General features: G+C 37.0%; 1 protein-coding gene across 1 annotated transcript; it reads right to left on the minus strand.

Annotated features, from left to right (window-relative positions):
- Window positions 1-11,702: 11,702 nt before the first annotated feature.
- LOC116194422 lies at window positions 11,703-12,658 on the minus strand. Its single transcript, XM_031523233.1, has one exon. The coding sequence runs from the start codon at window positions 12,563-12,565 to the stop codon at window positions 11,870-11,872; it is 696 nt and encodes a 231-aa protein (XP_031379093.1). The 5' UTR covers window positions 12,566-12,658; the 3' UTR covers window positions 11,703-11,869.
- Between the last annotated feature and the right edge of the window lie 1,193 nt (window positions 12,659-13,851).

A 13,851-nucleotide genomic window follows, 5' to 3' on the forward strand; every position in this document is an offset into this window, starting at 1 on the left:
TCAAGGCCGAAAACACATGAAAACGACAAAATATGAGCTTGGACGTTAAAAACCGGTTAAATATCCTCTTAAACCACTTCTCATGATCTTAATAGGTCCTAAGAATTGTAGGGTAGTGGCTATGATGTTGGAATAATGACTCATATGAATTTGTTAAATCGAACTTGGCTCAAATAACATGCTAAACGTCGAAATGAACATAAAAAAGGGTTTTAAGCATTCTGATCAGATCTGGCAAATATTAAAAATGCCTAATTCGTGTGTCTCTTGCATCTTATGATATTGTTTCGATGCTTGGCGATGACTTGAATGAAGATCCTTTGGAATCTCACATGAATTGGACTAATTTTAAATATTGGCCTTAAAACCGGTAGTTTGAAGTGAAAAATGAACTAACACGAATCGAACCCCATGCTTACTGGGTTTTAAGGAATAAAGTCGATTGAATACACCAAAACCAGTTTAATTAATCACTCGGACTTAAAACCGATGAATTGATTTTATTGTGATAATTTTTGTCCATATTAATGTATTTGGAGTGTTTGAATGTGTTTTTTTTTTTATTAAAAACTCACATGAACCGGATTAACCATGTCAAGTCGACTAAAAATTGGATTTAATCCCAAGACGGTCGGAAATTAGAGTTTTATCAAGGCAGTCCATCAATGACAGTTCCGACAGCTCGAGACCTGTAAATTAATGCATTCGACAAATTTTTAATTAACATAAAATTTCACACATGGGACAATCGGGACATTGAACTTGGTTAAAATAAATCACTCGACTATTTTAAATGAATTGCACGAACCGGTCAATAATCTGTAATCGCGTCGACAATTCAAGAACTGTTGGCCACGCAATTTTAAATTCACAATTTCAAAAGTACCGAGATACGTGTCACACGTAGCATGGATATCTAGGGAGTACTCGTTTATTTTGACTTGAGTCTAAGCTCGATTTGAGGTGGCTCAAGTCGGGGTATATGAGTCCTCTTTAGACCACTTCAGGGCGAAGCGACCGATTTCTTGGTTCTTTCGGGGTCCTCACGACACAGATGGATCCAAGGGATCGGTCGACACCGACTACCGACTTTCGATAGTTCGTGTCACGTAATATTCATTTTTCACGCACACACATATTTTTCGGTTCAAGGGCATGACCACCGGTTTTTAACCCGCCGACACCCTAGGCGTTAGGATGATTGAAACATATCGAATAGGAAAATGGGCGGGCGCCTGTCAAGGTGCGATTGTCACTCGTATACTCCCTCTTTTCCATTGGTATGTTTATGTCACCCTAGTGTAGATTTGGGCGCTTAGGGAATTGGATTAGAGGCACGAGCGGGGACGACCGTGAAAGGTTGATCGGTCCCTCATGGATCATGCGCAGAGATCTTGACACCTTAGTGGTGTTTTGTGCCCCAATTCCCCTAAGTTTGTGCTTAGAACGGGTCAAAAATACGAAGAATAGATTAATCTCAAACTCGGCTTAATCACATGATCAAATAGTCAAGTAAAGGGTTAGGTTTCGAGTTTTAGGTGAAAACACTCTTGTCATAATCTGTAAAAGCCACATTGTCACGATACAGAATAATCTAAAAATAACCCACGCATCCGAGACTTGATTACAGACATCATGTCTAACGAGTCCGTTAAAATACTGCCGAATGCTACATAGCCTCTCCATCGTCCCGTTTGTCTGTTTAGGGTAGGAGTTTGCTTGCTAAACCAGGTTCATAACCTAATAAATCACGTAAACACGGCATTTAAAACACAACTTGTCTGTATTCATCTATTTTTATCTGTTTTTATCTATTTTTATCTGCTTTTGTTTGTTTTTACTCTATTTCCTCGTGGGTCGAGCCCGATCCTTTAGGATACGATTCACACGGGGTCCAACGCCCCTAACCGTCGATCATGTGGTCCAATGCCCCCATACACCGAGAGCGCATCTTAATTTAATTTTCAGTCTTTTTCAAACCACACGGTGAACATGAGTGGAATAATGACCGAACGCGAACCGATCAGGATTCAGTCGTTGTAATTTGTATTTTTATATTTGAGAGAATAGTGTAAGAATTTATTATGTACATTTATTCATGTAAGAATCACGGTTGGAGAGTGAACGGTCCGAGTGCTGAATCGGTTGAGTCTATTTATCTACCTAGGGACGAGTAAACCCAATGTTTTGCGGTTTCGGTACGCGAGGGACGTCGACCATCACAGTCCGATAAACCGTTGCGCGAGGATAACGAACCCGATTCCTCGATGCACGGGCCTACTCCTTTCTTGGGTTCTTAGTCTGAATCGACTGTTTTATTCGAATTTATGGTGTCAAAATGGGTAAGACGAGCGCAGCTTAATCATGCGGTAAATAAAACGGCAAGCCCATACGCAAACAGAGTACCGAAAGGGCGTGCGAGATATAGACCCGCACGTAACAGAACTCCCGAATTCGGAACCTCAGGTTCCGCAGACCATATGCCTTAACAATTAGGTGTACCCTGTACCCTTAGACCCGGGTGACTTAACGGCCATAGACCTTCGAGTCGTAAATAGTAAGTGGCGACTCCTCATGCGCGTCCGTCATGCGTCCCCATGGGAAAGTGGACACTCCCAAGCGGTGCCATCGGTTGCACGCATGCGGGTCCCGACGAGATTAAATTCGGGTCCACACAATGTCAAACAAAATTTAACCTCCATTGCTGTAAATTTTAGTTTCCGTTTAGATCTTCAACTATTCTTTATAATTTATGAAAATTAAGAAAAAAATTGTGAAATAATTAATTTATACGCTTTTTAATTATATTTCCATTTAGATTAAGCAATAATTAATTGGGCATATTTTATTTTCCATTTAATAATATTATATTTCTATTTATATGAAAAATTATTTTAAATGGAAAGTTCTCATTATAATATTTAATATTATTATATTTCCATTTGCTGATAATTATATTTCAAGAAAAAGATATTTTTGGTCCTATAAGTTTAGTTTTCGATCAATTTTGATCATTTAAGTTTTAAAAGTGCTGAATTAGTCCTATACGTTTGCTTCATAAAGCAATTATGGTCCATTTTTGTCACTTATATGACCGAAAATTTATTTCTTTTTCAAAACTTATAAGACCATATTTTAATTAAAAGCTAATTTATATGACCAAAAATGTCCTTTTTAAAATTTATAGAATCGAAATTGTCTAAAGGAGGAAACGTATAGGACTGATTCAATAGTTTTAAATCTTATAGGATCAAAATTGACTAATTGCCAAACTGATATGACCAAAAATATATTTTTCCCTTTATATTTCCATTTCCATGTCTTGTAGGTTTTAGATCGTTGTCTAAAGTCCACCTCATTTATTGGAAAGCCGAAGTAGAGGTATATTAGAATATTATTCCATTATTTGTACATGCTTATTTCAGTAATTATACCCAAACTGTGCGCACCCGAATTTCGTCTCGTCGGGGTACGCATGCGCGCGCCTATGCAACGCGGCTTGGGAGTGTCCACCTTCCCGGGGACGCGCGACGGACGCACGTGAGAAGGAGTGGCCACTTGTTATTTTAAGACCCGAAAGTCGAGGGCCGGCAAGTTACCCAGGTCTAGGGGTACGGGGTACACCTAAAATGCTAAGTCAATGGTCTGTACAGAACCGAAAATTCCGAATTCGGGGGTTCTATTACGTGTGGGCCTATATCCCACACGCCCTTTCGATACTCTACCTTGTCTAGGCTTGCCAATTTAATTTAATTACCACTTAATTAAGTTTCGCTCATCTTATGCGTTTTGACACCGTAAATTTGAAGAAACACTCTGACCGTCCACTCTCCGACCAGGATTTTATATGAATATATGTATAATATAAAACCTTACATTGTTATCTCAAATAAATAAAAGGCAAGCTATAATGACTAAATCCCGGTCGGTTTGCATTCGGCCATGATTTCACTCATGCTCACTGTATAGTTTTGGAAAAGACCGAAAATTAAATTAAATGCGCACTCGGTGTATGGGGATTGGACCCCGTGATCGACGGTTATAGGCGTTGGACCCAGTGTGAATCGAGTCCTAAAGGATTGGGCTCGATCTGCATAACAATCAAGTGCAAAAGATGTAACAAGCAAGCTCAAATAAACAAACAATGGGGTTTTGTTATCGCCGAATTTACGTGAATTAACTGATTATTAACCGAGATAACTTGGCATACAAATCCTACCTTAAAACAAACAAAAGGGGTGATGGATCGGGAATGTAGCATTCGGCATTATTTTAACGGACCCGACAGACGTGATGTCCATAGTCAAGTCTCGAATGTGTGGGTTGTTTTTAGATTATTCTGTATTGTGACAATATGGCTTTTACAGATTAAAAGTATTTTAACCTAAAACCCAAAAACCTAACCCTCTATTTGACTATTGCCCATGTTTGATTTAAGCCGAGTTTGAGATTAATCTGTTTTTTTTTTCATGTTTTAACCCGTTCTAAACACAAACCTATACTAGAGTGACGGCAGGACAAAAACCGATAGTCATCCCCCTTGAATAGGAAAATATGTGTGTGTATGAAAAATCAAGATTACGTAGCACGTATCTCGATACTTTTGAAATTGTGAATTTAAAAAAAGGAGTGACTAACAGTTCTTGAACTGTCGACGCGATTACAGATTATTAATCGGTTCGTACAATTCATTTAAAAGAGTCAAGTGATTTAATTTAGCCAAATTTAACGTCCCGATTATCCCATATGTAGAATTTTAGGTTAATTAGAAATTACCGAATGCTTTAATTTACGGGTTTCGAGTCGTCGAGATAGCCATTAATTGACCACCCGATAAACTCTAATTTCCGACATTATCACATTGTATACATATAATTACAAAAATAAAATATTTAAATGGGGCACATACATTGTCGGTGGGTGATCCAAGTAGGAAAGTGTCGGATATTTTTAGAAAATGTCTAGGGGACTGAATTGAATGATTTCAAAAGAGCAGGGACTGATTTGAAAATTCTAAAAAATTGGGGACTGATTTGAATATTCTAAAAAAAGGGGACTGTGTAAAAAATTACTGAAACTGCCCTAGGACTTATTGAAATGAATTTGAAAATCTGGACTAATCTGAAAAACAAAAAATGGCCCCAGAACTAAACTGAAACAACTTATAAAGTTCTTTGGGATTCTTGAAAAATTCTGGGAATTCCAGGATTGATTGGAAAATAGTAAAATGACTGGGTGAAAATGGGTGAAAATGGTCCCGGGACTAAACTGAAACAATTTGAAAAGTTCTTTGGGATTCTTGGAAAAATTCTGAAAAATACAAGGACTGATTGGAAAATAGTAAAATGACCAGGACTTTATTGAAAATAATTTTTAAATTCGGGGCAGATCTTAAAAAAAATAAAATGCTTTCTCTGGACTGAAATGTGACAAAACAGAAAGTTCGTAAAATCGAATTCAGGACAAATCCAATCACCCACACGACTCAAGAACACTCATTTCACATTATATTCATCAAGCAAGCAATAATATTCAGGAAATGAGCCCTAATCATGCCACTAAGTCGAGAATTTACCTAATTCGAAAAATTGAGGGGCTTCTCTGTAAAAATAAAAAAAAAATTGCCGGATGGATCGGGTCGGATCAGATCGAATCGCTCGCCCGAAAGAGAAACCGCCCGGAAGAGCTGCTTGACCGAACTGGTGCGTTGGGCTGAATGGGCCGAACTTCTAGGCTGGACCTGCGAGACAAAGAAATGGGCCGAGGCCCGTTAGCCAAAGGACGACCGGGATCGGGGGGAGCGGCGGCGACGAGGCTGCGGGGGCGATTCTCGCCCCTGGACGCCGCGACGACGGCACGAGAGGGCTCGGGAGATGGCTCTGGGCACCGCTTGGGCTTCGCGGTGTCCGATTTGGACTTCGCCGGGGTCGAAACGGCCGAAATTGAGGGGAAAAGTCGCGTTTTCCGGGGGCAACTTAGCCTTTTCCTTAAATTCGCTAAAACTCCTCTGTCCTAATGAAAATCAGAGACAACCCTCGGATCTTGATCTTTTGCCCTCTAATCACCCTTAACTCATCATATATAAAAGGAGTTTTTACCTAAAATGGCTCATGATTTGTTCGTTTTGTCAAATCTATCTTATGTTTTTTTTGGTCAAATTTATCCCATGGTTTACTTTTTGCATCAAATCTATCCCGGCGTTATCTTTTCCGTCGACATCTAATGGTCGTACTGACGTGGCACATGGAGAGATAGTGGGCCATACTTGCCACGTAGACACCACATCAGTACGGCCATTAGATGTCGACGAAAAAGATAATGCCGGAATAGATTTGATGCAAAAAGTAAACCATGAGATAGATTTGACAAAAAAAAGCATAGGATAGATTTGACAAAACGGGCAAATCATGAGCCATTTTAGATAAATACCCCTATATAAAAGGGAAACTTCAAATTTCTAGAGCCCTACCAGCAAATCGTCTTAGGAATTGGAGAAAACTTGCCTTTTTTGAAGAGAAAAAAACTCTATTTTCCTTTCTTTTGACTTAAGAATAGTAGCCCCTCCTCTTCCCCTTTCCCCCTTCACCAGAGGCCACCTAAGGCCAATCTCGACCACCTCCAGCCACCTCTCACTTACATGACCGCCACCATCACACATCCCCTCTAGCAATCCTAAGTGACCGTGCAACCACTGGAGACCTCCATCCACCTACATAGCAATGGACCCGAGAGCTCTTTGGAGAGCTATCTTGTCATATCTTCCTTGAACATCCTCCTTCTACCTTTCTTCTTTCTTTTTTCACTTTGTTCGTGGCTTAGAAGGGCTCATTACAGCCAAGAGGAGCAGTGGTTGAGTTGAAGAAGTCATAGCCATACCTTCCAAGAGGAGCCGAGAGCCCCCTCTTCCTCCTTCTTACGAGCTCCTCACGAGCTTCACTCCCAAGAGTCACTTAGGAGAGGTATAACATCTTAAACTTAGATTTATGATAGGACTCTCAATAATGTGATGATGTTTGGTGTCTTGAATGAACAATCCTTGTGTGGCCACCCCCTATCATGTGAAAAGTCGTTATTAAACTCGACTTTAACCTTAAAATCGGACTTGTCTTGAGCTAGAATGAGCCTATACGAACATTAATATAAGTATAATCGACTTAATGGACACTAAATCGGCCCAACAACCAACGGTTGAACATGAAAAATGAAATGGAGGTCTCGGCCCCTCTATCCATCACTAGGCCGAATGAAATGAATGAGCTAGGAAGTCTGATTTTGAGTGTTCTTAGTAAGTTTATGCTAGATTTGTGTTAAGAAATCATGCTTAGGAGTTGAAGGAGTGATCTCAGCGTTTACATGGTTGGTTTGAAAATCGTTGCGTTCTTTGTGTTCATATATTCGTTCTTGAGTTGCGTGAGTTTTTTTATATATTTGGGTAGTGTTGAATTGTAATTAATTGTTTGTACCTTTTTTAATCTAAAAAAGTAGGAGTTAGGATGTGTTTAGTTGTTTGTTAAACTGAAATCGTACGAACCGACTGAATCACCTAAATCCGATTTAATGGACTTGAAATAAATAGAATCAGTTTAATATTGAATTGCTTTATTTAAATGAAACAGGCTCAATGATGTTAATGTGATGCGGGCCCGAACCATTTAGAATTCGAATGAGAGCAATCAAACTTGAAAAAGTGTCCAATGCCCAAACCTAATTTCAAAAATATATATAATTAAGTCGGTTTGAGTGAGAAGTAAAAATTGTGTTAAGATAGACTTGCACTGATTCTTTCAGACCCTCATTGGATCGATTAGAGTGGGATTGTTTCTATTTGAACTTGATGACTTCCAGTCACAAACCAATTAGGCTCATCGTATCTAATATTGGCCCAAAGCCTATTATAGACTCCATGGGGTCGATTCATACCGGTCTCCGACCTTCCAGGGATCCAAACCGACATCACTTTGTAAATAAATCGAATAGGTTTGGTGAGAACGAGATGAAAATTATATTGGATCGAGAGAAAGACGGAAATCGTGTAAGAAGGATTGGCTTGGATATGTTAGGATAAAAATTGATAGAAGTTATAAAATATAGTTGGGCTCTAGTTGAATAAATGGACGTGGGCTCACAAAAAGCCCATCCCATATAAATCATGAAATTGGATCATACATAAAAAATCAAAATGAAAGATGCATATAGGATAAATGGATAATGGATCAAGAATTCTAAAAAAATACGTGGGCTTAGGCATAGTTAAGGCCCATCATACGGTGGATTATACTATCACTCGTGTTGTCATGCATATATATGGGTTGGGCCTATGGAAGGCCCATAGAATATTTGATCCATGATACATGCATTCACGTTTATCCAAGCTCAAATCATTACATATAGTTACATGTCCAAAGTAAGTCCAAATTGCTCGATTTTAATTAGGATCGTGTGAGATGTGGGGAAGACCTAATATAACTCAACTTGACAAGTAAAATTGGCAAATTTAGACAAGTATGGTACCGAAATGACACGTGACTTGGAGATCATGTGTAATAGAACCCTCAAACCTTATCTTTGGCTCAAGACCTTCACTTTAAAGATATATGGTAGAGTTGGCTACAAATCCTTGTCTTTGGGCGACAATCGACCCGAGATTCCAACAACCATGAATAGATAGTGGCGACTCCTTCATTCGATCAATTCCGGTCGGAGTATGACCTAAGTTCCATTCTATGTGCGGATCTAATGTTCGCACAATAGGGATGTCATCATAGAGGTTGATTAGGAAATAACTACTAATTTCCCCTTCAGCCGTTTCGCTTGTCTATATATCTAATTAATACTAAGCTTTAATGCGCAATGGTTGCGTCCGTCAATTGTTTGTTAGTACAGCTCTGATAATACCTAAGTATAGTTCGGCCCAAACATAAGGAAATGAGCACAAAATCGCTTTTTAGTCAAATTGACATTACTGTAACTCAACTTATATGTATATTTAGTGCGATTTCATTAAAATAGGTCCTTATATTTTGAAATTTTTTAAAAATATAAGTAAAACCCCATCTCTATGGAAATCCAAGCTACATAAAAAGTTATATGATACAATGCATGTATGGTACGCACATTATGTATAATATTCTTGACAAATTCAAGTAAATTACGTAAAAATAAGTAAATTACTTGAAGTCAAGCAAATTATTTGCATGTACCATACATATAGTTTCAACTCTATGTATTGTAGACCAACCCAAGCTACATGCATTGGTCACGTCGGTCTATTCCGCTACCATACATCTTTTCCAATAATCAACAACATCAAAATTTATGGTACTACATTTTAAATCATCATTGAATATAAGAAATGATAAAAGCTTAGGTAACTATCAACATTCTTTTTTCTTTTTTGCTTGAAGTTACTATCAACATTCTATCACATATTATAACGGATTTCAAACGGATCCACTATTTTCTACTGCCAAGCTACACGCTGCACACTTAATATCTTCCTTGTGCATTTTTGATATGTTTCTTTGTGTTCGTATTTTATGTAATATTTCCTTCTTCAATATAATGTTACAACATTCATCTATATTCGAACTTAAGGTTTTATCTTTATTCGTATTAACTAGCTCAACTGTGGTAAGCAATTTTGTTGGAGACCAGGCACATTATTGCTGAGTAAGTTGATGATTGAAGTGATCTTTGCCCCGTAAAATATTTAGCTATAATTATTTTATCTCATCATAAAAGCTAACTTATTTAATTTAAAGTTTATGACATATTTTGCATTAACATAATGATGTTATGGCATTAATTGTATGGATATAGACGTGCATGTATCCAATTTGTACCCAATTTTTTTTTCTTGGCTATTGAAAATATGGAGTGATAATTAACTTGAGTCAGATGAGAAAATCTCTGCAAGAACGTCGTTCTATCAATCATGATCCAATTAAATTAAAAAATTTATATAAAAACAAATTATTACAAAAAGTACAATTACTCACATTTTCGACGTTACAACTTTGAAAGAAAGTAACCATAAGCACACATCATCTTCATCAAGTTTGGGAAGAAGATGTTTTAATGGACCAACTGGTATTGGACGTGGAAGTTCCTCTGCAACTTCCGCCTTGTTCAAAATCTCATCTGTTATTGAATCAATATCCGTAATTTCACATTGCATGCCTCGTTCTCTATGGCCATTGCCCGTCCCTTCCTTTGAATGAACATCCTCACTTGTCTCCCTATTTTTTGAATGAACATATTCTTTATGTACATTATTTCTTTTGTAGAGCCCGACTCCGACTGTTCTCCAGGAAACATGCTCTCCCCATCATCCACATCTTTACCTTCAAGATTCATTGTATTAAATGGAAGTATGTTACATATGCTTCGCTTTCCTAACATACATGCTTTATAAAAACCTGCCTGGATAGTGCACCATCACTCAAAAGCTCAGGTACTTTTTCTTTTTTCGAAATGAAATATTAGTCTTTATACACAAACACACACTAGGTTTTAGACCAGTGTTGCACGGACTCTATAAACAAAAATTCATTAAAAAATTATATTTATTTATAATATAAGAAATTGAATTTAATAATAGTTATTAATCTGAATTTTATAGTTACAGATATACAAAACATATGAAATTTGTTTTATACTGAAAATACTTAATTTATCTATGATTCTTCACTATTTTCACATTTACATGGTATTAATAAATTATATTTACTTTGTGAGAATATTTATGTTCTTAAAGATATACCATATGAATTCTTTTAAATCCTATGATGATTATATGATTTTTATTATAATAATAAAAATTACAATTATAATTAAAACAGTGAGTCTAAAAGTGAACTTTTAATACTATTTAAAATAGTAAGTCTAAAAGTGAACTTTTTTTAAGATCTATATATCAATTATAATTACGGTAAATGTGTAGAATTACCTAAAGTGAAAAATTGCATTATATTTTAATAATATAAAAAATTCAAAATAAACAAAATAAACGAACAACATATAACATTTTTATATATCTAAACAAATATACGATCACTTGCCCACCGATAATTATGTAATATAATTACCAAAATAGATATTCATGCACATGTATATGTATATATGTTTCCAGAGCATATATATTTGTTTTATTATTTATTTATTCATTTGTTTGATAAATATTTTGTTAATGTGAATCAATGGTACATATTTAAAATTATGACACCATTTAATACACTTGTTTTCAAGTTTATATATATATATATAGATGGTAATATTTTACGTAATTTTCTACATATATTTGATGTCTATGGATGATGTAAATTGGATTGTTTGGTTATCATGGTGAGATTATTTCTACGTGTGGTAATCTTGTAATTTTCTGTATGTATTGAAAAACCTATGGATGATGTGAATCAGATTGCTCAACACTTCGTGGTGATATTATACAATGTATTGTATAGAATAATATGATTGAATTGGACATATTCGTGCTTGATATTATGATCGTTAGACTATAATAGTTTTCTTCCTTTTGCTCCCAAAATAATTTCTATATAAATGACAAATTGGAGAGTTATAATTCTATATATGTGTTGGTAACTTTACGTATTATACCTTTTAATTTCAAGTATCCCGCTCAAAGCGCGGTTTCCCATCTAGTTCGTATTAATTTAAAAAAGAAATTGGGTACAGCACGAGCATGCATCTAATTATTCTTAATTACAGTAAGCTAGCAAATAAATATTTATGAACATGAAAGAAATAACCGTAATCAAATCTATCGTACGTGCAGTCCAAATGTCTTTTAAGATCAATAAAAATGTGCCCTCCACATTAATATTGATGCACTTCTTTCAACTGTTTCATCTTAACTGGTCGCAGTCAGCCTTCTATCCTCTCGAAGCGACTCCAACTGAAGCAGTATCTCTTTGATCTGTGCCTCAATGGCATCGTCACTGAGCTCGAATGCGCTCTCGACCAATCTCAGGACACGCCACAGGCTTACCATCACAAGCAGTCCACCGCCTTTCCCCTCCAGGAAAGTCTCCATGAATATCGCCCCAATTAGGACAGAACCGTCGACTATGTAACCCGGGCGGGTGAAGAAGGAAGCTCCCAAGGCCAACGCCAAGCCCAATGATTTCCCAAGGAGCACGCACAAGATTGATATTCCCACCCGGTGGTACCACAAGTCCTCCACTCGGTCCCTCTTTGCGGTGCAATCAGAAAGGAAAGAAGAAGAAAGCTCAAGAGTTGTGAGGACGACGTCAGAGACGAGCAAGAGGATGCTTACTATATGTACCGGGTTCGACTCCAGGAACTGCACGAGGGTGTTCCTCCATGGAGCTGCTGCGTTCAAGGCCTGTGGCGGTGATTCGCCTGTGGTGCTGCTACTGAACAGGAGCTGCCATCTCTTCCTCCTGTTCCATTTTCGGATGAGTTTTGCAACCGATGATTCGATCAATTCGATCGAAACCGGGTTTGTTGCAATTAGGGATGGTGGTTGTTCTTGATCATGGGGCGGGGAGGAGGAGGATCCGTTGACGAAATTAGAGCTGTTCATGACTTGGTCGTGAAGAATATGACAACAAAGTGGCTTGTGGGATTCCACCGAAAAAAAAGTGGCTTGCGGGAGATTTTATATATGTTGGGTATGATTATTATTAACTGGAAATAAATATATATGACGAGTTATCTACCGAAAAAATACATATATATATATATATACATATATTACAAGGCGGTTTTTGCTGGAAAGGCACGTTAGTGCAATTAATAAGATATATACTGAAACTAAGCATTTGAGTCACAATGAGAATTAAAGCATCAGCAACAACGTTTTCGTTATCCTCCTCTTTTAGCGGTTTTGTCTTGGAAGATGCGTAGATGGCTTCTTTGTAATTCCGCGGTAATTTTTATTTTAAAAGTGCTATGCATAGCTAATAGCACAAGGAGAAATAATGGAATACTGAAAATCTCACTGATGAAAATTGAATTTAAATTCGTTTGATTATAGGTCAAGGAAGTGCGGTGTTACATCGAACGGGTCTATGATTACTTGTTGATCATGAATCTAGGACGAATCCAAAATTTCAAGTTAGAGACAGACCCAACATTTTGAGTAAAGGGCGGGATTTTTCGGGGGACAATTAGTTAGATAAAGGGAAAAAATTGTACTTTTCAGTCCACTAATTTTACACATTTTTCTGCTTCAATACTTTTTTTTTAATTCAATAGATTTGCTTATTTTTCCGTTTTATCATTTTTTCATTTTCATTGTTCGTTTTTGTTGGGGTCTTGAAAAATCTGGTCTTGATCACATGCAAGCCACGAGTCTCGAGCTTCCACGAACACTGCACGAACAACCTGAAAACGGGGAAAATCGAGAGGGAATCTCGATTTTCCTCTCTGATGCTTAAATGAGAGTGTGTACAAGAAGTAAAGATAATTAAACTTAGCCTTTAGGCATACTTGAAAAGGTATTTATGGGAGTCCCATGATATTGTGTTGGGATATTGCAATCTACACAATATATTTGATTATCAATAACATATAGATTTATATACCAAATATATCATTAGAGATAATATAATATCCCACAGAGATATCAATAGAATATTGTTAGATAACATAGAATGTATCTATATATGGATTTCTTGAGTGGAAAGATATTACCAAAATGGAGAATATCGATGCGGACCCGATCCGGTAAATAGGACTGATTTTCTGGTCCTTAACATAGCCCCCACTCCCGTGAGCTCGAGAGGTGGAAGTGGATCAATTCATACCTACCATTATCGCGTCATAACAACCATCAGATATTTATCCCAAAGTATTCCTAATAAGTAA

The sequence above is a fragment of the Punica granatum genome, chromosome 2, assembly GCF_007655135.1.
Source record: "Punica granatum isolate Tunisia-2019 chromosome 2, ASM765513v2, whole genome shotgun sequence".
Classification (NCBI taxonomy): domain Eukaryota; kingdom Viridiplantae; phylum Streptophyta; class Magnoliopsida; order Myrtales; family Lythraceae; genus Punica; species Punica granatum.

Coding starts and splice junctions, on each gene's coding strand:
- LOC116194422 (XM_031523233.1), bottom strand. CDS start 12,565: ATGAACAGCTCTAATTTCGTCAACGGATCCTCCTCCTCCCCGCCCCAT.